This window comes from Cervus canadensis, chromosome 5, assembly GCF_019320065.1.
Source record: "Cervus canadensis isolate Bull #8, Minnesota chromosome 5, ASM1932006v1, whole genome shotgun sequence".
In the NCBI taxonomy this organism is placed as follows: domain Eukaryota; kingdom Metazoa; phylum Chordata; class Mammalia; order Artiodactyla; family Cervidae; genus Cervus; species Cervus canadensis.
In genome coordinates this window covers 88,823,744-88,848,661 of record NC_057390.1, presented here as the reverse complement: position 1 = coordinate 88,848,661, position 24,918 = coordinate 88,823,744, and the positions used below count along the sequence as shown (strand labels likewise).

At 39.5% G+C, this 24,918-nt stretch overlaps 2 protein-coding genes across 2 annotated transcripts; one reads left to right on the top strand and one right to left on the bottom strand.

Annotated features, from left to right (window-relative positions):
- The first annotated feature begins 4,011 nt into the window (after positions 1–4,011).
- Positions 4,012–4,953, top strand: LOC122442123 (olfactory receptor 1J1-like). The gene has a single exon (XM_043469475.1). The coding sequence runs from the start codon at positions 4,012–4,014 to the stop codon at positions 4,951–4,953; it is 942 nt and encodes a 313-aa protein (XP_043325410.1).
- A 5,133-nt stretch (positions 4,954–10,086) lies between these two features.
- On the bottom strand, positions 10,087–11,022 carry LOC122442510 (olfactory receptor 50-like). Its single transcript, XM_043470363.1, has one exon. It carries the CDS (start codon positions 11,020–11,022, stop codon positions 10,087–10,089), a length of 936 nt encoding a protein of 311 aa, XP_043326298.1.
- Positions 11,023–24,918: the final 13,896 nt, after the last annotated feature.

The following is a 24,918-nucleotide window of genomic DNA, read 5'->3' as shown; positions in this document are numbered from 1 at the left end:
GATGCAGTGCATCCATCCAAAAGCTTTGGGGGGAATTATGGATCTCACCTTTTTCTCTCTACTGAGGAACATGTATCCAGATGCCTCTTTTTTGTCAGTTGACTCTGCTGGAGTCAGTGTAGCATGGTGACTGGGAACACGCGCTTGAAATCAGATAAATATGGAAGCGAATGATCTGGCCATCATTTTCTTGCTTAATGATTTATGGCAAATTATTTACACTTGTAAGTGCAACTTTCCAGCTGTTTAAGTGGGAATGATGCCTTTTTGTGGTCCTTTTAGATATGATATGATATAAAGTACATCACAGCAGCTGGCTCATGTTATTTGAACAATAAATATGTGGCTGAAAAATGATTGTTAATATAATTTTATTATCAGTATATTGACATGACCATCTAGGCACTTATCTTGAAACCACAAATCTTCCACTCATCCTCAAACTTCCTGATTTACTTCCAGGTATTTTTGAATGTTCTTAGGCAGCAAGTACTGTCTTATCTGAGGATATAGGCAATGAGGGCATGTAATAGTGGGAAGAATATGATCTTTGAAGCCAGGTAGATGTGGGATCAAATCCCAGGGTCACGATATAGTAGTGCTATAAGACTGGGCAAGTTTTATCACTGAGTCTCAATGCTCACCTCTCTAATGAGGATCTGAATACCCATGTTGAAAAGTTTAGGGAAGAAGTAAAGAGTATTTGAAAATCACCTGGTACAAATCAAGTGCCAAATCAACGTGACTATTTCTAGCCCTATCGTAGTCATCTGGCCGAACCGGAAAGACAGGAAACTGGCCTCTGTCTCCAGCCTCTACTCTTATTCTCCCTATATTTCCCCACTTTGTCTGAAGAGGTCAGTGCCCTTATTCAGCCACCCAAACCTGGCCCCCAAATATGAACAGTTCCCGGTCATTCTATCTCAGTGAATCCCTATGGCTCTCTCTCCCAGGATTACTTATTTCTAAACCTAATCTATAATTGGAACCTTAAAGTTTTTTTTTATCTAGCTGAAAGAGTTTTAGGTACCAGCAGCCTGTGGAGGGTGGATTTCTGGGTAGAGATACAGAAGGTTCAATGTTGATCTGCAAATCACACTACACAGGCATAACTCTGCATGTCCCCCAAGAAAAACTGTCTCCCAAAATCTGAATCTTGAGAATATTAGAGTATTGCATTGCTCATTTCCCACACTCCATAAAGATTTGGGGGTCGGGGTTGGGTCCGAGGTGCTAGAAATCTGGCCAGAAAAGCTTCTGCCTCTAGGAGTAAGTAGCAAACTATCTTTCATCTGTTTCTGGGAGACTTAAAGGTAAAGAATTCATAGATATAATAATCTGATATCTGATTCCCACTTTATTGGCTCCTTTGCTGTAATCTCTGAAATCACATCATTTGACATGGATTTTCAGCTACTGGATTAAGTTGGTTTGTTATTACACTGTTCCTTTCACTTAACTGGGGGTGGGGAAGTGGTGGTACATGGTTTCCTTTGGAATCCAGTTGACAGAGTGACGGTGAGGCCAAGTCCTCATTATAAATGCATCTTTGTTTCTAGACTCTCTGTTCCTCTCCACTGCCTTATTGGTCTGTGCTTCTGAAAGTATATCATTTGTTGTAACTGGTATAGCTTTATAATAAAGTTTGATAGGTTGTAGTGAATTCTTACCTTCTCTTTTAAAAATATTTAGAGAAATTTGGATAAATACTGATTGGGGTAAGAAGATAAATATCACATAGGCTATTTTAGAGACACTGAAAAAGATTAGAATTCCTTTTATTTTTTTATTTTTTGAAAACAGTGACAAACTTTATTTTCTTTGGCTCCAAAATCACTGCAGATGGTGACTGCAGCCCCAAAATTAAAAGATGCTTGCTCCTTAAAAGAAAGGCTATGACAAACCTAGACAGTGTATGATAAAGTAGAGATATAACTGACAAAGGTCTGTATAGTCAAAGCTATAGTTTTTTCTGGTAGTCATGTACGGATGTGAGAGTTGGACCATAAAGAAGGCTGAGCACTGAAGAACTGATGCTTTTGAACGTGGGGCTGGAGAAGACTCTTTTTTTTTTTTTTTCATTTATTTTTATTAGTTGGAGGCTAATTACTTTACAATATTGTAGTGGTTTTTGCCACACATTGACATGAATCAGCCATGGATTTACATGTGTTCCACATCCTGAACCCCCCTCCCACCTCCCTCCCCATCCCATCCCTCTGGGTCATCCCAGTGCACCAGCCCCGAGCACTTGTCTCATGCATCCAACCTGGGCTGGTGATCTGTTTCATACTTGATAATGTACATGTTTCGATGCTGTTCTCTCAGATCATCCCACCCTCGCCTTCTCCCATAGAGTCCAAAAGTCTGTTCTATACATCTGTGTCTTTTTTTCTGTCTTGCATATAGGGTTATCATTACCATCTTTCTAAATTCCATATATATGCATTAGTATACTGTATTGGTGTTTATCTTTCTGGCTTACTTCACTCTGTATAATGGGCTCCAGTTTTAATGGCTTTTAGGGTGTTCTTACTTGATTTTCACACTGTATAGCAAATAAATAACATGGGGCCCCTGAATGATTGGGATTAACCCTGGGTCTTGAAGAAGACCTAATGTAAATTTCTGGTTTTTTTCTTGTCCAACCTTTTAATAACCTGCTTGTTGTTCCCAAACCACTGTTTATTCTTCCCACATCACAGCACACTCCTCACCCAATTCCTCAACAGTGGCAGCCCTATTGCTGATCTATTTCCTCCTTCACACTAGTATTTTAAAATGTATTTATTATTTTTTAATTGGAGGACAGTTGCTTTACAATGTTGTGTTAGTTTCTGCTCTACAACAACGTGAATCACCTGTAAGTATACAGATAGCCCCTCCCTCCTGAGGCTCCTCCCACACCCATTCCGTCTCTTATCAGGGAGCACCACGCTGAGCTCCCCGTGCTGCGCAGCAGCTTCCCACTAGCGGTCTGTTTTGCACGTGCTAATGTGTACATGTCAGTGCTACTCTCTGTTTCATCCCACCCTCTCCTTCTCCTGCTGTGTGTGCAAGTCCATTCTCTATATCTGCATCTCACATTGGTCAGAATGGCCCTCATCAAAATATTTACAAACAGTAAGTGCTGGAGAGGCTGTGGGATAAAGGGAACACTCCTGCACTTTTGGTGGGACTGTAAATTGATCCAGCCACTACAGAAAACAGTATGGAGGTTCCTTAAGAAACTAGAAATAGAACTACCATATAACCCAGCAATCCCACTACTGGCATATACTCTGAGAAAACCATAATTCAAAAAGACACATGCACTCCAATGATCCTTGATGTAAGTTTCTTAAAGAGGCTGCCATAATGATTTTAACTGAATGTGACATCTTGTATTTGATCAACAAACTTATGATGTGTATGCATTAATTTTCTTTGATAGATTCTGGGTCTACAACCAATGAACAAATTAGAAGTAATCATGGAGGGTGTACAGAAGAGGATGCAGAATTAAACATATTGTTACACACAAAATTATGAAGGGCAAAGAGATTTCTGATGTCAAACAATTTGTCTTGCTTCCAGAGAACAAATTCTGGAGTCAACATGCTTGGGTCCGAATCCCAGCTTCCCTTCTTACCTCAGGGTCTGTGAGACTGTCTGCCTCAGGTACCCCATCTGGAAAGTGGAAATAATAATATTAATAGTACCTACCTAGCTCCCATTCTGAAGAATATTACATCAGTTACTACACAGAAGCTATAAGAACAGTGAATAAGGATAGTATTTAACAAAAACTGTTAATATTGTCATTTGCAGAATCTGGCACCAGATTGAGAAAGAAACATACACTTTTGATACATTTATCCAGCAAAATATGGTACAAATGTAAGAAAATATCAATGAAGACCTTCCCTAAATCAAAAGAACATCTTTATATGCTCTGCCACAATGATCACCTTATTATCCCAAGACATTCACCTTTTCCCTTCAACTTTCCCTACTAATCCCCTGCAGCTGATGACCATGGAGAACCAGAGCAGTGTGTCCGAGTTCCTTCTCCTGGGGCTCCCCATCTGGCCAGAGCAGCAGGGCATGTTCTTCGCCTTGTTCCTGGGCGTGTACCTGATCACAGTGGTGGGGAACCTGCTCATCATTCTGCTCATCAGACTGGACTCTCGCCTCCACAACCCCATGTACTTCTTCCTCAGTCACTTGGCCCTCACTGATATTACTTTCTCTTCTGTCACTGTCCCTAAAATGCTTATGATCATGCAGACTAAGCACAAATCCATCCCCTATGCAGGGTGCCTTTCACAGACATATTTTTTCATACTCCTTGCTGATCTGGACAGCTTCCTGATCACTTCGATGGCCTATGACAGGTATGTGGCCATCTGCCACCCTCTGCATTATACCACCATCATGAGCCAGAGTGTCTGTGTCATGCTGGTGCTTGGATCCTGGGTCATTGCTTGTGCTTGTGCTCTTTGGCACACCCTTCTCCTAGCCCAGCTGTCATTCTGTGCTGAAAACATTATCCCCTACTTCTTCTGTGATCTTGCTGCCCTGCTCAAATTGTCTTGCTCAGACACTTCCCTCAACCAGTTGGTAATCTTCACTGCAGGGTTAACAGCCATTATGCTTCCATTTGTATGCATCCTGGTTTCTTATGGCCATATTGGGGCCACCATCCTCTGGGTACCCTCTGCCAAGGGCATCTGCAAAGTCTTGTCCACATGTGGCTCTCATCTCTCAGTAGTGACTCTCTACTATGGGGCAATTATTGGTGTATATTTTCTTCCATCATCCAACAGCACCAATGACAGTAACATAATTGCTTCAGTGATGTACACGGTGGTCACTCCCATGTTGAACCCCTTTATTTATAGCCTGAGAAATAAAGACATGAAACGGGCCTTGAGAAAACTCTTGAGCAAGAGAACATATTCTTCCAACTGATATTTACCTTTCCTTTAAAAACAGTCCCTGTGATTCTATTTCCTCAATTACATGTAAATACAAATTATTGAAAATATGGCTCCCTTGTCTTCCTTTCTTAGCTGTCAGTCAGAAATCTTTATTGACAGTATTCTCACTTGTTGGGAAAAATATAAGGGGGGATATGCTTTATAAAACTTAATTTGCTCTTTTCTTGGATAATGGGGATTGGAAAATACTTTGAGGATGCTACGTCACTTTGGCTGCTGCCATTAAATGGAAGCTGTCAGGGCTGGCCCTTCCCCAGATTTTAAAGTTTTATAAAATGTGCCTGAACATTCATATCCCCATTTCTAAAGAATTTTCCATTTTGGTGAGAATATGGTTCCTCTTGCTCCCAGACACCTAGGCATCCAGAGACCCCGAGTCCTGCTAAAACTTGCAAGGAAAGAAAAATATTTTTTTTTTTTTTTTTTTTTTTTGCCACACTGCAAAGCATGTGGGATCTTTTAAGTTTACCAACCAGAGATCGAACCCACATCCCCTGCAGTGGAACCACCAGGGAAGTTCTCTAGAACATATTCAATTTTTCTCTTCACACATAATACTTGTACTTCTTTTGTCCTTCAGGAATAGAACCCACACTTACTTTCTCCCAAGACCTTTGCAGATAATCAACAACAAAATAAATGTCACCTCTATTGTTTCAGGTGCCCGTCAGATAATTTACTATGTGATAAAATCTTCTACTTTAATCCTGACAGCAACCCTCAGAGACACGTTGAGAAACTCAGGCTCAAAGAGGTGGCGAACACTTTAGGATCACAGTTAGTGAAAAGAAGGATTGAATCTTGGCTGTCTGACTCAAGAGTGGTTTGTTGTTATTGTTTAGTTGCTCAGTCATGTCTGACTCTTTGCAACCCCATGAACTGTAACCTGCCAGGCTTCTCTGTCCATGGAATTCTCCAGGCAAGAATACTGGAGTGGGTTGCCATTTCCTTCTTCAGGAGATCTTCCTGACCCGGGGATCGAGTCTGCATCTCCTGAATTGGCATTGCCAAGGACTATAGTCATGTATATGGAACACTGTGTCCTGGGAAGAAGAATAGTTAGCTCAGCCTAGTGGCAGAGGATACATGAAAAGCTTCCTTGAGAAGATGTCACTTTACTTGAGACTTAACAAATCAGAACTATCCAGACGGACACATTCTAGCTCACTCTGATGATCACTGGTAGTGGGGGCAGTGTGTTTCAGGACAACAAACTGGCTATTTCAACTGAGGAACCAAGATTTGATAGACACCAGGTAACAAAGTGAGTTGTAAGACATAAAGTGAAGATGTTTATAGGAAATGTCCAATAATCAATGTCATAGCTCCTAAGACTCCCAAGCTAGAAGAAGGCTTAAGACATAGATTTTTAGATCTAAAAAGTGCTAAGAGGCCGGCATGAGAGGTTTTTGTAAAGATGTTTCTTTTGAAGAAAACATTTATGTTACTTACAATTCTGAGGGTTGGTTGAGGCTTGGCTGATTCAGTTCAGAATGGTGATTTTTCTGGACATGGCCGGTCTCACTCATGCTTCTGTGGCCAGCTGCAGGTTGAAAAATGAAAGTGAAAGTCGCTCAGTCGTGTCCGGCTCTTTGAGACATGTATAGTCCATGGAATTCTCCAGGCCAGAATACTGGAGTGGGTAGCCTTTCCCTTCTCCAGGAGATCTTCCCAACCCAGGGATCGAACCCAGGTTTCCCGCATTGCAGGCGGATTATTTAGCAGCTGAGACACAATGTTAGCGGATCTAAAATGGGCTCATTTGGGGTGGTTTTGAATCACACATCCCTCACCTTTTTCCTAGGACTTGCAGCCTCCTACCCAACCCCACCTTTCCTTATGCACTACTAGATTGTCTGTTGTGAATTTAGCATCATCATCACCCACTTTTAAGTCTTCCCCTCCTTGTAGCAATGAGGCTGGAAACATTTTCAGATTTTTCTTTTCTGTATTGTTCAAGTTTAATGCTTTCTAATAAGAACTCATGAGAAATTTAGAAGGCAGAAAAGGAGAAGGCGTTACTTTCTGGAGGTGATTACATTACAGGCAGAAACAGGCATAAGTGAAGTTCACAGAAATTTCCCAATGGACTTCTAAGAGCTGCCTGCATGGCTGCAGCAGGTTGAGACATTTTGGGGAGTTTTTCAGTATTTTTTGAGATTTTTCAGCTACTACCCATCAAACTTTTAAAACCATCTATTTTACATTTTAGGTTAAAATCTTTAGTTGTCGCTATTTTAGTCTTCAAGGGTCACTCCTTTGACCTTCATTCTCCAGCTCTTGTAATAGTTGGCTAAGCAAGCCCCTTTGTTCTACTCTTCTGAGCAAATCATCAAAATTACCCATCATTTATCTGAGTCTATTTTTTGGTATAGAGATGAAATTGCCAGATTGATACTTTCAATTTTAGTCAGGGACATCTATTGCAGAGTAGTGAAGAAAGCATGAACCCTTTAAAAATAAAATTTTAGAAGTTCATTATTACTGTGAAGAAACATTAAACTAAATCTTTATTTCCTACTGCATTAGAAACAACTCCATGTGTTTTAAGAACTAAAGGCAGGGAATTCCCTGGCTGCCCAGTAGTTAAGGCTCCATACTCTCACTGCCCAGGGCCAGGGTTCGATCTCTGTCAGGGAACACGAACCACATGGCATAGCCAAAAAATAGTGAGAACTGGAGGCAAAGTTTTTAATTTTTACATAAATGTCACACTATCTTTATGTGCACGAGTCAGGGGAGTCCTTTCTTTGCTTTTTAAAAATTCAGATATATTTCATATAAACCACACTGAAAATCACGCAATATACTACCAAATGCTTCAACAAAACCCTACTGAGGCATGGATGTCCAAAGTGCTACGAAAACTGAAGCTTGTTCAATTGTTAGCAAGAAATATACTACTGATATTCTATTATTCTATTCTGGTGACACGTAGCTCAGGTTCTTGTGCTGTATTAACAAGTACAGGGGAATGGGTTTTACTCCAGACACTCAATTGCTGCTATTTTCCAAAGTCAAGAAACTCCCCTGGACTCTGGACAATGCCTTGTACATAACAGCTGTTAGTCATATGGTGTTTGTGTGTGTTCCGTTGATATTAATTGATGTTTGAGTTTGAAAGACATTGACACTGACAGTGCAGCACCGTATCTGTCTTTTTTTTTAATTATAGATCTTACGGTTTAAGAAAAGTTTTAGGTTTACAGCAAAATTGAGTGTAAAGCATGGAGTTCTTATATACCCCTGTCACAGCACACCCACAGCCCCCCTGACTCCACCAGAGTGATATGTTTGTGACAGTCAGTTAACCCACATACCATAACTGTCTTGTTGTAGACTATTTTGCTGAACAACTCTACCCTGTACAAGGTAGACCCACCTAATGTTGAACCCACCTATAATAAATTGTATTAGAGGATATTACACTGGGGTATTCCTATTACTTATGCACATTCATGATGCTGACAAGAAATCTGAGTCCAGCTTTCTTCAGACCCTACATTTTTCTGATGTCACATCCCTTTCTTGTTGTCTGTAAAATACAGTGGTTGCCATTTTCAAGGTGACTTTCTCAAGGAAGCACTTTAAAGTCAATCATGCAAATCATAAAATGATACATTAATGACTTTAAGCACATTAAAATTAAAACATGGATAGAAAGTAAGAAGCAAAAGTAGCAAGCTTCCAATAATGGACAGCATTTATTTAAAATATATACAAAATGACAAAGGATTAGTTTCAAGATTATATGAAGTCTATCTGTACTACAGTTTGCCTTTTCCAGCATCTTATATAGTTGGAATCCTACAGTATGTAGTCTTTTCAAACAGAAACGACTACAGTATGTAGTCTTTTCTTGGTACAACTAGTTCAGAAGATTTAGCAGTGATAATTAAGTTGAACATACACATCTACAATCCAATAATTCTTTTTCTGGGTATATAATTTACATAATCTCTTGCTTGTACACAATAAGTAATGCACAAAAAATATTTGTTGCTACATTGTTCATAATAACATAATGCTTAAAATAAACAAAAAAGCCATAGAGAATAAAACAGATTAGTGTTTCTTTTATAAGAAATTATAAACAAAAGTATACAACTTGATGATTTGAAATACATATATATTGTGAAATAATTGCCAAGATTAAGATAAGTAACACACCTATCACCTCCTTTAGTTAATCTTTTCATGTGTGTAGTGATAATGCTTGTGAACTATCTTCAGAAACTTTCAAGTATGCAATGCCATGTTATTAACTAGCCATCACACTACACTTGGTTCTCAGAAGTTAATCTTCTTCAAGCTAAAACTTTGAACCATTTGACCTACATTACCCACTTCTCTCTACACCCTGCCCCTGGTAACCACCATTCTATTCTCTGTTCCTGTGAAATCAGCATTTTAAAAGTTTCCACATATAAGTGATACCATAGAGTATTTATTGTTGTCTGGTTTATCAAATTTTCACATTGTACACTCTAAATATATACAATTATATTTGTGAAAAAAAGATAGCCACAGAAAAAGAAATGTTTCAAAGAAAGCTTAAAAGAAAGGGATTTAAAAAATGTAACAGGAGGTTGCTTTAAAAGTAAAAATATAGTAATATTTTGAGAAAAAATTACAGATAGAATTAACACTAGATTTCTAATTAAGGTCAGTCAAAAGATAAATTTTAAATGTATTATGGAATTAAACTAAAAAGTAAAATCGCAAACCAACCAGAAATAATATTTTTCTTATCTTGAGAAGGGGAAAATGCCTTGTTACATAAGGTCTATAAATTATCCACACCCCCTCACCAAAATAGTGACAGTTGTGACTACAAAATTTTTTTTCAAGGTTTGTGGAACAATGGATACCACAGAAAAAAGGAGGCAGGAAGGAAATGGTAGTTGTGCAGGTATATTTGTAAAATCTTCCCCTCTCTATAATGAGCAAAAAATTAAACAGAGAAGAAAGCTATGTCCAAGCTGAAGCAGAGACTGAAGATAGAAGGCCACATCGAGACTCAGTAAGAAACAACTAATTAGAGAGGAAAGGATGCTCACATTGTATGTATGGGATTCAATTAATAGGGAAACAAAGGTTATCCTTATGAAAATGTTCCTCTACTAAGTATATTTCCCAGAGCGCCTTTCATATCCTTATTTCTCAGACTGTAGATAAAAGGATTTAGCATGGGAGTGATCAGAGTGTACAATATGGCCACAATAACATCCTTGTCATTGGAGTAATTAGATGAGGGAAAAAAGTACAGTCCAATAATTGTTCCATAGTACAGAACCACCACAGAGAGGTGGGACCCACATGTAGACAAGGCTTTGTAGAGTCCCTTGGTGGAGGGGACCCTAAGGATGGTGGCCCCAATGCAACCATAAGAGACCAGTATGCATGCAAATGGCAGGGTAATGACCACCACTCCCACAGTGAGGATAAACAGCTCATTGACTGTGGTATCTGAGGTGGACAGTTTAAGTAAAGTGTCAAGGTCACAGAAGAAGTGAGGGAGAAGGTTGTCTCCACAGAAAGAGAGACGGGCCAGGAGGAGGGTGTGTAAGATGGCACTAACAGAGGATAGGATCCAGGACACAATTACTAACAGGAAACACAGGCTCTGACTCATAATTGTGATGTAGTGGAGGGGGTGACAGATGGCCACGTACCTGTCGTAGGCCACTGAGGTGAGAAGAAAGCTGTTAAGACATCCAAGCATTAAGAAGAAATACACCTGAGAAATGCACCCAGCATACGAGATGGATTGACTCTGTGTCTGCATATTCATGAGCATCTTTGGAGTTGTGACTGATGAAAAAGTGATATCAGTGAAGGCCAAGTGGCTGAGGAAGAAGTACATGGGGGTGTGGAGGTGAGGGTCCAGCCTGATGACCAGGAGGATGAGCAGGTTGCCCAGCACTGTGGTCAGGTACATGCCCAAGAACAGGGCAAAGAACACACCCTGCTGCTCTGGCCGGATGGGGAGCCCCAGGAGGAGGAACTCAGACAAGTGGCTCTGATTTTCCCTCCCCATGGTCTCTTTTGCTGGAGTTGAAAAAAAGAGATGAAAATGTGGAAGAATGAGAAATCATTATGACTATCACATAATGAAATATACTTTTGAACAAGTCAGTACATGAATCTTAACCTGAATGGCTCATGGTCTTTGCTCCACTAGTGGACTAGGGATGGTCAGGATAAAAGTGTCCACCTAGAAACCAGCACTGTTTCTTTTGGAGAAACCATGTAACATCAGAATTATTATTATATCAAATCAGGTTCAAACCTGAGTTCAGGAGTTTATAACAGAAATCTGAGATTATTAATAGAATATTAGGTTGCATGGCTATGTCAGTAACCAGTTATTAGAAATACCAGTAGAGACTCTACAAGTTGTCTGTTGGCCTTTCTTAACCTTCTGCATACTTCTCACACACTTTAGTTTATACTTTGTTTCATGGATTGGATCAAGATGAGACAACCCAATGGACTGCTCTGTATCTCCCAGAAATTGGGATTTGGAGACTTGGTGAAAACATGTAACTGGTCAAACAAAGGCACTAAAGATAGCAGTCTTTGTCAATAACATAAAAGATCTAGTGACATACCATGTAATATAATCAATTCTTCTCTTAAGAAAATGCTTTCCCATTCCTCAACATTTTCAATCTGCCATCATTTTTGTAGAGAGATTTTCATGAGACATGGAGGAAAAAAACCGTTTCCCTTCTAAATTCCAAACTTATTTCCTCATTTCTGACCAGATCATTTTATTCAAGTTTTCAAAACACCAGTAAATGCTTTGAATTCTTCCAATCATGTTCTGGATCTGCAAAAAAAAAAAAAAAAAAAAAAAAACCAAAAAAAGCTCATCTTAAGTATCTGGCCAATATAATTTACTGAATAACTTTCACAGTCCTAACCTAGGTTTTATGCCAGTGATTCATAACTGATATTTCCTTGTTGCATTCTAACACTTTTAAAACTTTGCTAACATTATCATTTTTCTTCTTCATGTCAGTTAGATTTGCTCATGTGAATGCTCATGAAATAATAGAGAAAGAGAACATGGTGGTCTGTTGACTGAAAAATAGAATCCACATACTATATAAGCACATTTACTGTAAAGTTCTCTCTCTCTTTGGGAGCTGAGAAAGTATCTCACAATAGAACTCGTCTTTCACCCTGGGGGTTAACTGAAGTTTACATTATCTACCAGTCCTCTCAATTTGATTCAAGTTATCTCTACAATTTCTATATTCCCCAATTTACTACATTAAAAAATCCTATTTACTTAATATTATTACCTGAGATGAATTACACATTCAGTGTTGCTAATTATTACTATGCTAATACTAATCAGTTTATCACAATAAAAGTGCTAACTAGCTGTCTATGGGCATTTAGATTGTTTCTAGTATTTTACTATTTCCAATGATACATCATTAGTAACATTGTTCAAATGCCTTTTTCACATTAGCTTATATATCTGTAGGATAAATTCCTAGAAAGGCTATTGGAGGCTGTATAAATTCATGATAGTGATAGATACTGTTAAATTACAAGCTGAGGTGATGAGGAAGTCTGTCCTTACAGGTTCTTTAAAATGAGTTCTAGATAATAAAAATCCTGTTGAATAAAGCTCATAAAAACAGGCTTTGTAGTTATGTTGGATAGTACAGGACTATGGTGTTTGAGGAACAGGTAAAATTCAGGAGCAATGTAAGCACAGGAAACTTACATGGTAGGAGAATTATCCAGGAGTCAGCTTATTTAAGACCTTTTCTGCTGTGATTGAAAGCTTTGATTCTATTCTCAGAGCAATAGACACCTATGAAGATATTTAAGTAAAAGACTGAATGAAAAATTCTAAGTTGTATGCTGGCTACTGGATAGAGGACAGATTACATTAATAGCAAGGCAGGAGTGTTAGCAAGAATTTTAACAGGAGGCTATTGCAGTAGTTCAGGAACAAAAGAATATCTGCTTATTATACCTGGATCATAACAGCAGAAATGAAGATCATCACAGATTTAGGATAAAATTTAGAGGAAAAGCCAAAAAGACAACAATGAATGAGGGAGAAAAGTAAGAAGAGATATAGTTTTCCCTATCCTCTCAAAGATTGGCTAGAGGGTCAGTTTGAGATAAACTATTCTACATGGAACTGTCTGTTATATGCTGGTGAGAAAAGTGATAGAACTACAGGAGGGATCAATAATACACACTGGACACACACACACAAACATATGCATCACAGTACTGAATAAATTCTACTCCTCCTCTTGCCTCTTAGGTGGTGAGCACATATACCTTCAGCTACAAGGCATGGGAATGTTCTTTCATTTCTCTCTAGAAGACAAAAAGTACACTGAAACAGCGGAGGCTCTAAGGATATCGAAGAAGCCTTGCAAAGGGGAGAATTAAGATTCAAAACCAAGTAAGATAGATGTGCTAACACACATTTTCTTATAACCCCTGGGCAATGGGAATGGCTTTTAAATTTATGAGTAATGGAGAGGACCAGACTGGGGATGGGAGGGGAACCCCCACTGCTAGTTCCAGGCTAGAGACAAATGGGAAATAATTCCTTCATTGTCTTTGGTTCCCTGGAGGGAAGAACTGTCTGTTGACAGCAGGAAATAGGAGAGTTCACCCCAGAGGAATAATGGATAATACCCACAAAGCAACTTTTAGGAACTTGGTGATTCACAAAGCTTTTTTTGTTGTTGTTGTTGAACTTAAAATTTATTTGAGAGTCAGATTCATATTATAAAAGTAATAGAGAAAAATCAACTACTAATTGGAACTTGCAAAATATATTTTTACAGATTAATATGAAAAACAAAATTCACAAAGCTTTTTGCTTTCTCAGTTGACTTTGGGAAAAATGTGTTTCAGAGTCTATAACAAACCAAACTGGAGCTTGAGTGAGTTAACCAAAGTCTCTTGTTTCTGGATTCCATGTTATTTTAAAAACACCAGAAACACTTTAATACTCTTGTTCTCTGAACAAAAGATTGAGGGATTTTATGTCTCTTCACCACAACTGGACCCTGGGGAATGAACTACAGTTTGTTTACACATTATGATTAAGTTGATGATTTCTTAAGTTTGAATACAGTCTAACAACCCTGCATTCTTACTCCCTGCAACTACATTTAATTTTTTTGCATCATATTTCACATCCTTTTATTTTGAGCATCCCTGAACTACCTATTGTGACTATAGATGATTCTACTGCTTTTTCCTTTACTCTTTTTACCAGCTTTATGACTTGAGATTTTATTATTTTTATTGGAGTAGAATTGCATTACAATGTTGTGTTAGACTCTGCTGTACAATGAAGTGAATCAGCTACATGTATATGTATCGTCTCCCTCTTGGGCCTCCCTCCCACCCATCTAGGTTTTACAGAACACTGAGCTGAGCTTCCTGTGCTTAATGACAGGTTGTCACTAGCTGCCCATTTTACATGTATATATTTTTACTTTATGTTTGCCTTTACCAACAAGATTTTTCCTTTTATCATTTTCATTTTTCCAGTTACGGTCTTTTCTGCTTAGAGAAGTCCCTTTATCATTTCTTGAAAGCCATTTTCGTCTTTTAGCTTTGGCTTGTCTGTAAAATTCTTTGTCTCTCTTTCAAATCTGAACGATAGACTTGTTGAATATAAGTAGTCTTGGTTGTAGTTTTCTCTTTCCGAACTTTGAAGATGTCATGTTACTTCCTTTTGGACAGCAAAGTTCCTGCTGAACTTTGAAGATGTCATGTTACTTCCTTTTGGACAGCAAAGTTCCTGCTGACAAATTGTTATAGCCATGCTTTCCAGGAAACAAACTCACTCAGAAGGACAATGCAGATAGTGGAGTACAGTTTATTACACCGGCGGGTCCAAGGCAGAGTCTCCTCTTAGCCAAGGACCCCGACCAGCATTTGTGAAAATCTTTTATACCCCATGTGTACGTGTCCAAACCCACCACCCCAATTCCCTTGAGACTTACATAAACAAAGGTAGGGTAAATACAACTACAATAACCCCATCATTCACGTGTTATGTGTTCAAACAGTCAATAATCAATAAGCCCACAGTTACATTCCAAACAGTTAATAATCAATAAGCTTGTGGTCATGTTCCAACCAGTTAATAATCGATAAGCCTGAGATTACATCCTGATAGATACGGAAAATGTTTACGACCTGTCCGGAGACAGGGGTGATTACGATATGTTTCCTCTTAGGCAATGAATAACCTGGATGTGATCTTCAAGATTCCCCTGTCTGGAGGGGGTCTTATCCTTCCATTGTCGTTCCCACAGGCACTAAGCAGAGAGTTCAGAGTCCACTGGTGAGGCAGCCGAGCAAGATCAGCACAGATAGGCCTGAGATGGAGTCCTGGCCCTATGAATTCCTTCTTCAAAATCAGCTGCTAGTCTTATATACATAACGAGCTGCTTTTCTCTTACTACTTTTTTAAACAAGATTTACTTATTTTATTATTTTTGACTGTGCGTGGTTCTTGATTGCCGCACACAGGCTTTCTCTAGTTTCATTGAGGGAGGCTCCTTTCGTTGCGGCACACAGGTCTGCAGCACACAGGTCTCTTATCGTGGTAGCTTCTCTTACTGCAGAGCACGGGCTCTAGTGCACAAGCTCAGTAGTTGTGGTGCATTGGCTTAGTTGCTCTGAGGCACGTGGGATCTTCCCAGTCATTTGCATTGCAAGGTGGAGTCTTACCAACTGGACCACCAGGGAAGCCCTCTCTTATTGCTCTTTACATTCTCTCGTTATCTTTGATTCTTGTCACTTTAATTATAATGTGTCTTTGTATAGAGTCTCTATACTTCCTGGATCTAGATACCTGTTTACTTCCCCCGGTAAAAGAGGTTTTCAGAAATTATTTCTTTAAATAAGTTCTTGACTCTTTCTCTCTCTCTTTTCCTTCTGGGACCCCTATAATGTGAATGTTAAGTTGTCCCAGAAATCTCTTAACTCATCCACACTTTAAAAAATTCTTTTTCTTTTTTTTCTGTTCACCTTGGTGACTTCCAGTTTCTTGTGTTATCTAATCTATTGATCCATTGATTCCTTCTAGTGTATTTTTATTTCAGTTTTTGTACTCTTAGATCTGTTTTGTATTCTTTTATCTCTTTATAATTTCTAACTCATAAGCGTCTCACCATGTTCATCTATTCTTTTCTTAATTTCATTGAGCATCTTTAAGATTCCTGGAAGAAATATCAACAACCTCAGATATGCAGATGATACCACCCTAATGGCAGAAAGCAAAGAGGAACTAAAGAACCTCTTGATGAAGGTGAAAGAGGAAAGTGAAAAAGTTGGCTTAAGACTCAACATTCAAAAAACTAAGATCATGGCATCCAGTACCATCACTTTATGGCCAATAGATGGGGAAAAAGGAAACAGTGACAGACTTTATTTTCTTGGGCTCCAAAATCACTGATGATGATGACTGCAGCCACAAAACTGAAAGACGCTTGCTCCTTGGAAGAAAAGTGTGACAAACCTAGACAGTGTATTAGAGAGCAGAGACATCACTTTGCTGACAAAGGTCCATCTAGTCAAAGCTATGGCACTTCTAGTAGTCATGTATGGATGTGAGAGTTAGGTCATTAAGAAGTCTGAGTGCCTAAAAACTGATGCTTTTGAACTGTGGTGTTAGAGAAGACTCTTGAGAGTCTCTTGGACTGCAAGGAGATCCAACCAGTCAATCCTCAAGTAAATCAACCTTGAATATTCATTGGAAAGACTGATGCTGAAGCTCCAATACTTTGGCCATCTGATGTGAAATGACCCTGATGCTGGGAAAGATTGAGGTCAGGAGGAGAAGGGGGCAACATAGGATGGGATTGTTGGATGGCATCACTGACTCAATGGACATGAGTTGAGCAAACTCTGGGAAATGGTTAAGGACAGGGAAGCCTGGCATGCTGCAGTCCATGGAGTCACAAAGGGTTGGACATGACTTAGTGATTAAATGACAGTGACCATTACCTTATCTCCACTTTCCTTAGTTCTTCTGGGGCTTTGTCTTGTTCCTTTTTTTTGGAATGTACTCTTCTGTCTCCTCTTCTGCCTAATTCTCTGTGTTTATTTCTATGTACTAGGTACATTGGTTATGTTTCCCAGTATTGGAGAAGTAATCCTACATAGAGATGTACCATGTGCCTAACAGCATGCTACCCCCTGGCCATCTAAGCTATATGTTCTAGGGATGCCCCCATGTGGGCTGTGTGAGTCCTTCTGTTGTGGAAGGACTGGCTATTGTAGAGAACTTGTATGTAAGAGTGGTTCCTTATCCAATTGGCTGCCTGGCTCTTCTTCATGTGTTGGCTGCTGGCTCCAACTGGGTGGGGCTGGTTGGGGCCAGGTCTGGTGTGACTACTAAGTCATCCCTGGGTTGGTGTCAGCCCACTGGTGGGGGTAACTAGGCCACTGGCTGTTGAGGGACCTGGGACTGGTGGTTGGGTAAACCTCTGGTGCTAATGGACTAGAGGGAGAACCCCCACATGGCACTTGCCAGCAGCAGTCTTCTTATGGTAGAACAAGCTTCTAGGAATGGCTGCTGCCAGCAACTATGCTCACAGATGGAGTCCTAGGTGGTTGGCTCCTGTCTCTCTGGGAGGTTCTCCAAGATCAGCAAGTGAATCTGAGGGGCTCCTTTCAAATTATTGTCTCTGCGTGGGGACTCAGAGCATGTGAGATTTAGCATGTGCCCTTTCAAAGTAGAGTCTCTTTCCTACAGCCCTCTCCCACATGCAAGCCCTGCTGGCTTTCAAAGCCAGACATTCTGGGAGCCTGTCTTCCCTGTGCAGAACCTCCAGGCTGGGAAGCCTGATGTGGTGCTTGGACTCCTGGCTTTTAGGTGAGAACTTCTTCAATTGTGATTACGCTCCCTTTTGTGGGTCACCTCTCCAGGGGTATGGATTTTGACAATATCACATCTCTATCCCTCCTACTTGTCTCATTGTTTCCTTCTTTATATATTTAGTTGTGGAAAATCTTTCCTGCTAGTCTTCAGGTCATTATCTTAGATAATTGCTCTGTAAATAGCTGTAATTTTGGTGTGCTTGTGGGAGAAGAGGAGCTCAGGGTCTTCTTACTCTGTCATCTTGGCCACCTTGTGTCTTTATTTCTTCTTTTTGTAGATAAGAGCATATCTTAATCTGTTTCAGCTACTATATCAGAATACCAAAGACTGGGTAGCTTAAGCAACAAACATTGTTTTCTCATAGTCCTGGAGGCTGGGGAGTTCAAGACCAAGATGCTAACAGACTTGGTGTCTGGTGAGAGCCTGCTTCCTAGCTCATAGACAGTCATCTTTTTGCTGTGTCCTGACTGGGCAAAGGGGGCAAGGGAGCTCTCTGTGGTCTCTTTTTCAGGGCACTGATACCATTCATGAGGGCTCCACCCTCATAACCTAATTAACATTAAAGACCATCATATTGGGGAATAGGTTTCAATGTATGAGTTTTGGAGGGACACAAGTAAATACTAATTATGCAGTCAGTTCAGTTCAGTTCAGTCACTCAGTCATGTCCGACTATTTGTGACTCCATGAAGAGTAGCATGCCAGGTTTCCCTGTCCATCACCAACTCCTGGAGTTTACCCAAACTTGTGTCCATTGAGTCGGTGATGACATCTAACCATGTCATCCTCTGCTGTCCCCTTCTCCTCCTGCCCTCAATCTTTCCCAGCATCAGGGTCTTTTCCAATGAGTCAGTTCTTCACAGCAGGTGGCCAAAGTATTGGAGTTTCAGCTTCAGCATCAGTCCTTCCAGTGAACACTCAGGACTGATCTCCTTGAGGATGGACTGGTTGGATCTCCTTGCAGTTCAAGGGACTCTCAAGAGTCTTCTCCAACACCACAATTCAAAAGCATCAATTCTTCAGTGCTCAGCTTTCTTCAAAGTCCAACTCTCACATCCATACATGACCACTGGAAAAACCATAGCCTTGACTAGACGTACCTTTGTTGGCAAAGTAATGTCTCTGCTTTTTAGTATGCTATCTAGGTTGGTCATAACTTTCCTTCCAGGGAGTAAGCGTCTTTTAATTTCATGGCTGCATTCACCATCTGCAGTGATTTTGGAGCCCCCCAAAAATAAAGTCTGACACTGTTTCCACTGTTTCCCCATGTATTTGCTATGAAGTGATGGGACCCAATGCCATGATCTTAGTTTTTTGAATGTTGAGCTTTAGACCAACTTTTCACTCTCCTCTTTCACTTTCATCAAGAGGCTCTTTAGTTCTTCACTTTCTGCTATAAGGGCGGTGTAATTTGCATGTCAGAGGTTATCGATATTTCTCCCAGCAATCTTGATTCCAGCTTGTGCTCCTTCCAGCCCAGCATTTCTCATGATGTACTCTGCGTATAAGTTAAATAAGCAGGGTGACAATATACAGCCTTGACATACTCCTTTTCCTATTTGGAACCAGTCTGTTGTTCCATGTCCAGTTCTAACTATTGCTTCTTGACCTGCACACAGGTTTCTCAAGAGTTGGGTCAGGAGGTCTGGTATTCCCATCTCTTGAAGAATTTTCCACAGTTTATTGTGATCCACACAGTCAAAGGCTTTGGCATAGTCAATAAAGCAGAAATAGATATTTTTCTGGAACTCTCTTGCATTTTCAATGATCCAGCAGATGTTGGCAATTTGATCTCTGGTTCCTCTGCCTTTTCTAAATCCAGCTTGAACATCTGGAAGTTCACGGTTCATGTATTGCTGAAGCCTGGCTTGGAGAATTTTGAGCATTACTTTACTAGTGTGTGAGATGAGTGCAATTGTGTGGTAGTTTGAGCATTCTTTGGCTTTGCCTTTCTTTATGCAGTAGATTGTAATAATTCCCTCTGAACATTTCACTTTATTTCACTTGTTTTGACTGGTTTTCCATCTCAAGTTAAACTATTTAACACTGCTACGAAGGTGACTGGGGCTTCCCAGGTGGCTCAGCAGTAAGGAATCCACCTGCAATGCAGGAGTCACAGGAGATACACGTTTGAATCCTGGATTGGGAAGATCCCCTGAAGGAGGACATTGCAAACCATTGCAGTATTCTTGTCTGGAGAATTCCATAGACAAAGGAGCCTCTTGGGCTACAGACCATAGTGTCACAAAGAGTTGATACAACTGAAGCTACTTAGTATGCATGCCCCAAGGTGACTTACCTATTTCTCAGAAATTTTGGATATATATTTGAAGGTTATTTTCTATATTTTTCAAAACAATAACAGTTATGACCTATTTCCTTCTTTCTCAGTATTATTTCAAACCAAGGTTTTCTTGTTTCTGATATTCTTGGGCCTCTGACTTCTTGTAGGGTTGCCATGGGAGGAGATTTGAGGTTGAAATTTCCTCTTCTCTGCCAGACTAGGGTTTGTTTTGCCTTTGTCCCTGTACCTATAGGTTGTAGTTCATCTCAAGTAGCCTCTTTCTCACAGCTAGAATATTCATGGCTTATACTAAGAGTGGTGCCATAGTAAAGAATCTCCCTGCCAATGCAGGAGATGCAAGAGATGCAGGTTCGATCCCTGGGTAAGGAAGATCCCTGGAGTAGGAAATGGCAACCCACTCTAGTATTCTTGCCTGGAAAATTCCATGGATAGAGGAACCTGACGGGTTACAGTCAATGGGGTCATGAAGAGTCTGATACCACTGAGTGCGTTAACTATGCTGACAGTGCTTTCACATCTTCTGTGTTCATAACTATGAATGGTAACTCCTTCTCACCATCTGAGTGCATAATTGTTTGTTGTCAGGACCCTACATAAAATAGTAATTGATAGCAGGCATTGTCCTTGCTAAAGGACAGACAGACTAAAACCAGAATTCTGAGATTGGGTTGCTCATATATTTGAAAAGCTCCTGAGTCACCTTCATGACAATGAGTGGGAGATAACCTTTGGGATATGGTAGCATTCTGATTGCTCAAATTATTACTGGTGGTGGCTGGATACATAATAGAGATGGAGGACAAAGCATTGGGAGATCAAGTCACTATGACATAGAGTCATTAATGTAACACAATAATCACAATATTTATGGGGTGGGATTGCTGATTCTGACTACCCAAAGAGTATGTAGAAGCAAGCAATAAACCCAGACTGAATATAAGTACAAGCATCAGAGTGCCCCTGCTGCTGCTAAGTCGTTTCAGTTGTGTCTGACTCTGAGTGACCCCACAGATGGCAGCCCACTAGGCTCCTCTCTCCCTGGGATTCTCCAGGCAAGAATATTGGAGTAGGTTGCCATTTCCTTCTTCAATGCATGAAAGTGAAAAGTGAAAGTGAAGTCTCTGTCGTGTCTGACTCTTCATGACCCCATGGACTGCAGCCTACCAGGATCCTTTGCCCATGGGATTTTCCAGGCAAGAGTACTGGAGTGGGTTGCCTTGCCTTCTCTGCAGAGTGCCCCTAGAGCACCCTAAATAGAAGCATTTCTCTTTACCTCGGGTGTTTGCAGAGTAGCTGTGACTGAGAATCTGACCAAAACTATGTTGTAAAGATTGTAATGTTCATAGATTAAGTTCTTAACACTGCCAGTTTTATCATACTAGTATAAAGGCTCTGGTTGGAAAGTAGAGTAAAAATTATTAATCTTTGTTTCATTAAAAATCTTGGAGGCAAGCTTAAAAATGTTACCATGAAATATAATATGCTCTTTTGTTTTTTAAAAAGAGATGTTCTTTATCTGAATTGTTTTATTCTTTTATAAGAGTTTTTAGGATTAGGGTATAATGACATATAAATTATATTGGTTTTAGGTGTACAACATAATGATTTGATATTTAATATTTACATATTATAAAATAATCACCACAATAAGTCTAGTTAACATTTGTCATCTTACATAGTTCCAAAAATATTTTTTCTTGTGATGTGGACATTTAAGATCTGCAGTCTTCAGTTCAGTTCAGTTCAGTCGCTTAGTCGTGTCTGACTCTTTGCGACCCCATGAATCGCAGCACGCCAGGCCTCCCTGTCCATCACAAACTCCCACAGTTTACTCAAACTCATGCCCATCGAGTTGGTGATGCCATCCAGCCATCTCATCCTCTGTCATCCCCTTCTTCTCCTGCCCCCAATCCCTCCCAGCATCAGAGTCTTTTCCAAGGAGTCAACTCTTCGCATGAGGTGGCCAAAGTATTGGAGTTTCAGCTTCAGCATCAGTCCTTCCAATGAATACCCAGGACTGATCTCCTTTAGGATGGACCGGTTGGATTGCCTTGCAGTCCAAGGGACTCTCAAGAGTCTTCTCCAACACCACAGTTCAAAGCATCAATTCTTCAGCGCTCAGCTTTCTTCACAGTCCAACTCTCACATCCATACATGACCACTGGAAAAACCATAGCCTTGACTAGATGGACCTTTGTTGGCAAAGCAATGTCTCTGCTTTTTAGTATGCTGTCTAGGTTGGTCATAACTTTCCTTCCAAGGAGTAAGCGTCTTTTAATTTCATGACTGCAGTCACCATCTGCAGTGATTTTGAGCAACTTTTGAATATGCGATATAGTATTATTATTAATAATTATAGTCACCATGCTGTACATTACACCCTCAGGACTTCTTCATTTTAAAACTGGAAAATTACACCTTTGGACTCCTTTTGCCTGTTTCATGCACATATATACATACAATTATCTTCTTCATCCATTCACTCACTGATGGACGCTTAGGTTGTTTCCATATCTTGGCTCTTGTAAATAATGCTGTAATGAATATTTGGATGCATATATCTCTTTTAAAATTACTGTTTTTGTTTTCTCTGGAATAAATTTGTATAATTTTTTTCAAATAAATATTACTTGGATAACACCCCAGATGTGAAATTACTGGATTCTATGGTAGCTTTATTTTTAATTTTTTGAGGAACCTCTATACTGGTTTCCACAGCAGCTGCACCAATTTATATTCCCACCAACAGTACACAACCATTCCCCTTTCTCCACATTCTTACCAACACATATTACTGTTGTCTTTTTGATAATAGCCATTCTAACAGGAGTGAGGTGGTATCTCATTATGGTTTGATTTGCATTTTCCCAATGTCCACCTGCAATGCAGGAGATCCAGGTTCTATCCCTGGGTCAGGAAGATCCTCTGGAGAAGGAAATGGCAACCCACTCCAGTATTCTTGCTTGAGAAATCCCATGGACAGAGGAGCCTGGTGGGCTACAGTCCATGGGGTCACAAGAGTTGGACATGACTTAGCAACGAAACCAATGATTAGTGATGTTGAGCATCATTTCGTGTGCCTATTGGCCACCTGTATGTCTTCTTTGGAAAAATATCTATTTCATATCCTCTGCTAATTTTTTCATTGGATTGTCTGATTGTTTGTAATCTAGTTGTATAAATTCTTTATAATTTGGGGGGAGATTAATCCCTTTTCAAACATATTATTTGCAAATATTTTCTTCCATTATTAGGTTGCCTTTTCATTCTGTGGAGATTTCTTTTGCTGTGCAAAAGCTTTATAAATTGATGTAGTACCACCTGTTTACTTTTGCTTTGGTTGCCTTTGCTTTTGGTGTCAAAATTTTAAAAAATCATCATCAAAAACAGTGTCTAGGAGATTGTTGCCTATGTATTTTTCTAGGATTTTAATGGTTTCAAGTCTATGTTCAAGTTTTTAATCCATTTTGAGTTAATTTTTGTACTTGTTTTAGGAGTATAAGATAGTAGTCCAATTTCACTCTTTTTCATGTGGCTGTTCAGTTTTCCTAACACTATTTATTGAAGAGACTGTCCTTTCCCCATTGTATATTGATTGGTACTTTTTTGGTAAACTTAATTGACCATATACATGTAGGTTTATTAATACTTCCAGTCTCTCTATTCTGTTCCACTATATCTATGCATCTGTTTTAAGCTAATGTCATACTGTTTTGATTGCTATAACTTTGCACTGTAGTTAGAAATCATGATATGTGCTGCTTCAAGTGTTTTTTTCCCCTCAAGATTGCTTTGACTATTCAGGGTCTTTTGTGAATCCAAAACCCAAAGTAAGCAAAACAAAGAAAATGATAATAAAAAAGCAGAAATATGTGAAAGAGAAAACAGAAAAAGCAATATATAATAACAATAAAACCAAAAATTGGTTCTTTGAAGAAAATAATAAAAGTTGTCAACCAAGCTGATTAAGAAAAAAGATATACCAAATTAAGAAAAAGAATACCAAATTAAAACATTAGGTATAGGTGAAGGGAGGGTAGGCTTACAAAAGCATATTAGGAAACTGTTCAGGGTTACCTTTGAGGATTATAGATATGATTGTTATCTTGATTATGGTAATTGTTTCACATGTGGATGTCAAGATACCTACAGTTGAACATTTAAAAACTATATGTCAATTACACCCCAATAAAACTGTAAATGAAAATGAAGAAATAAGACATGCAGGAGTCCCCTTGGACAACAGAGAAATTTTCCATTGAGACCCCCTCCCCCATTATCTTAATTAACCCAATTTTCATATCAGGGAAGACTTTCCACACAAATGTATTTCACAAAGAAATTAACATGGAAATATGTTTTTTTTTCCATCTTCATTTTCCAAGCAGATTCCTTTGGAAAATAAGCTTTTTTTTTCCATCCAGCTACTATCTAAAGGATGGGAGATCAGAGTTACATCTGCCATATTGTAATGTCTCATCAAGGGATGATTCTTTGTGTTTGGTTTTGGTCCACATTTCGTTATCTACAAGGCTCCCAAGGATAATTGCAAAACTTTGGCAAAATTTTACTCTTGTGTTCTACCATATAAATTCTCTATAGCAATTCCCAGTATAGGTACAAAAGTGAAAGTGTTAGTTTCTCAGTCGTGTCCAACTCTTTGTGACCACATGCACTATAGCCCGCCAGGCTCCTCTGTCCATGGAATTCTCCAGGCAAGAATACTGGACTGG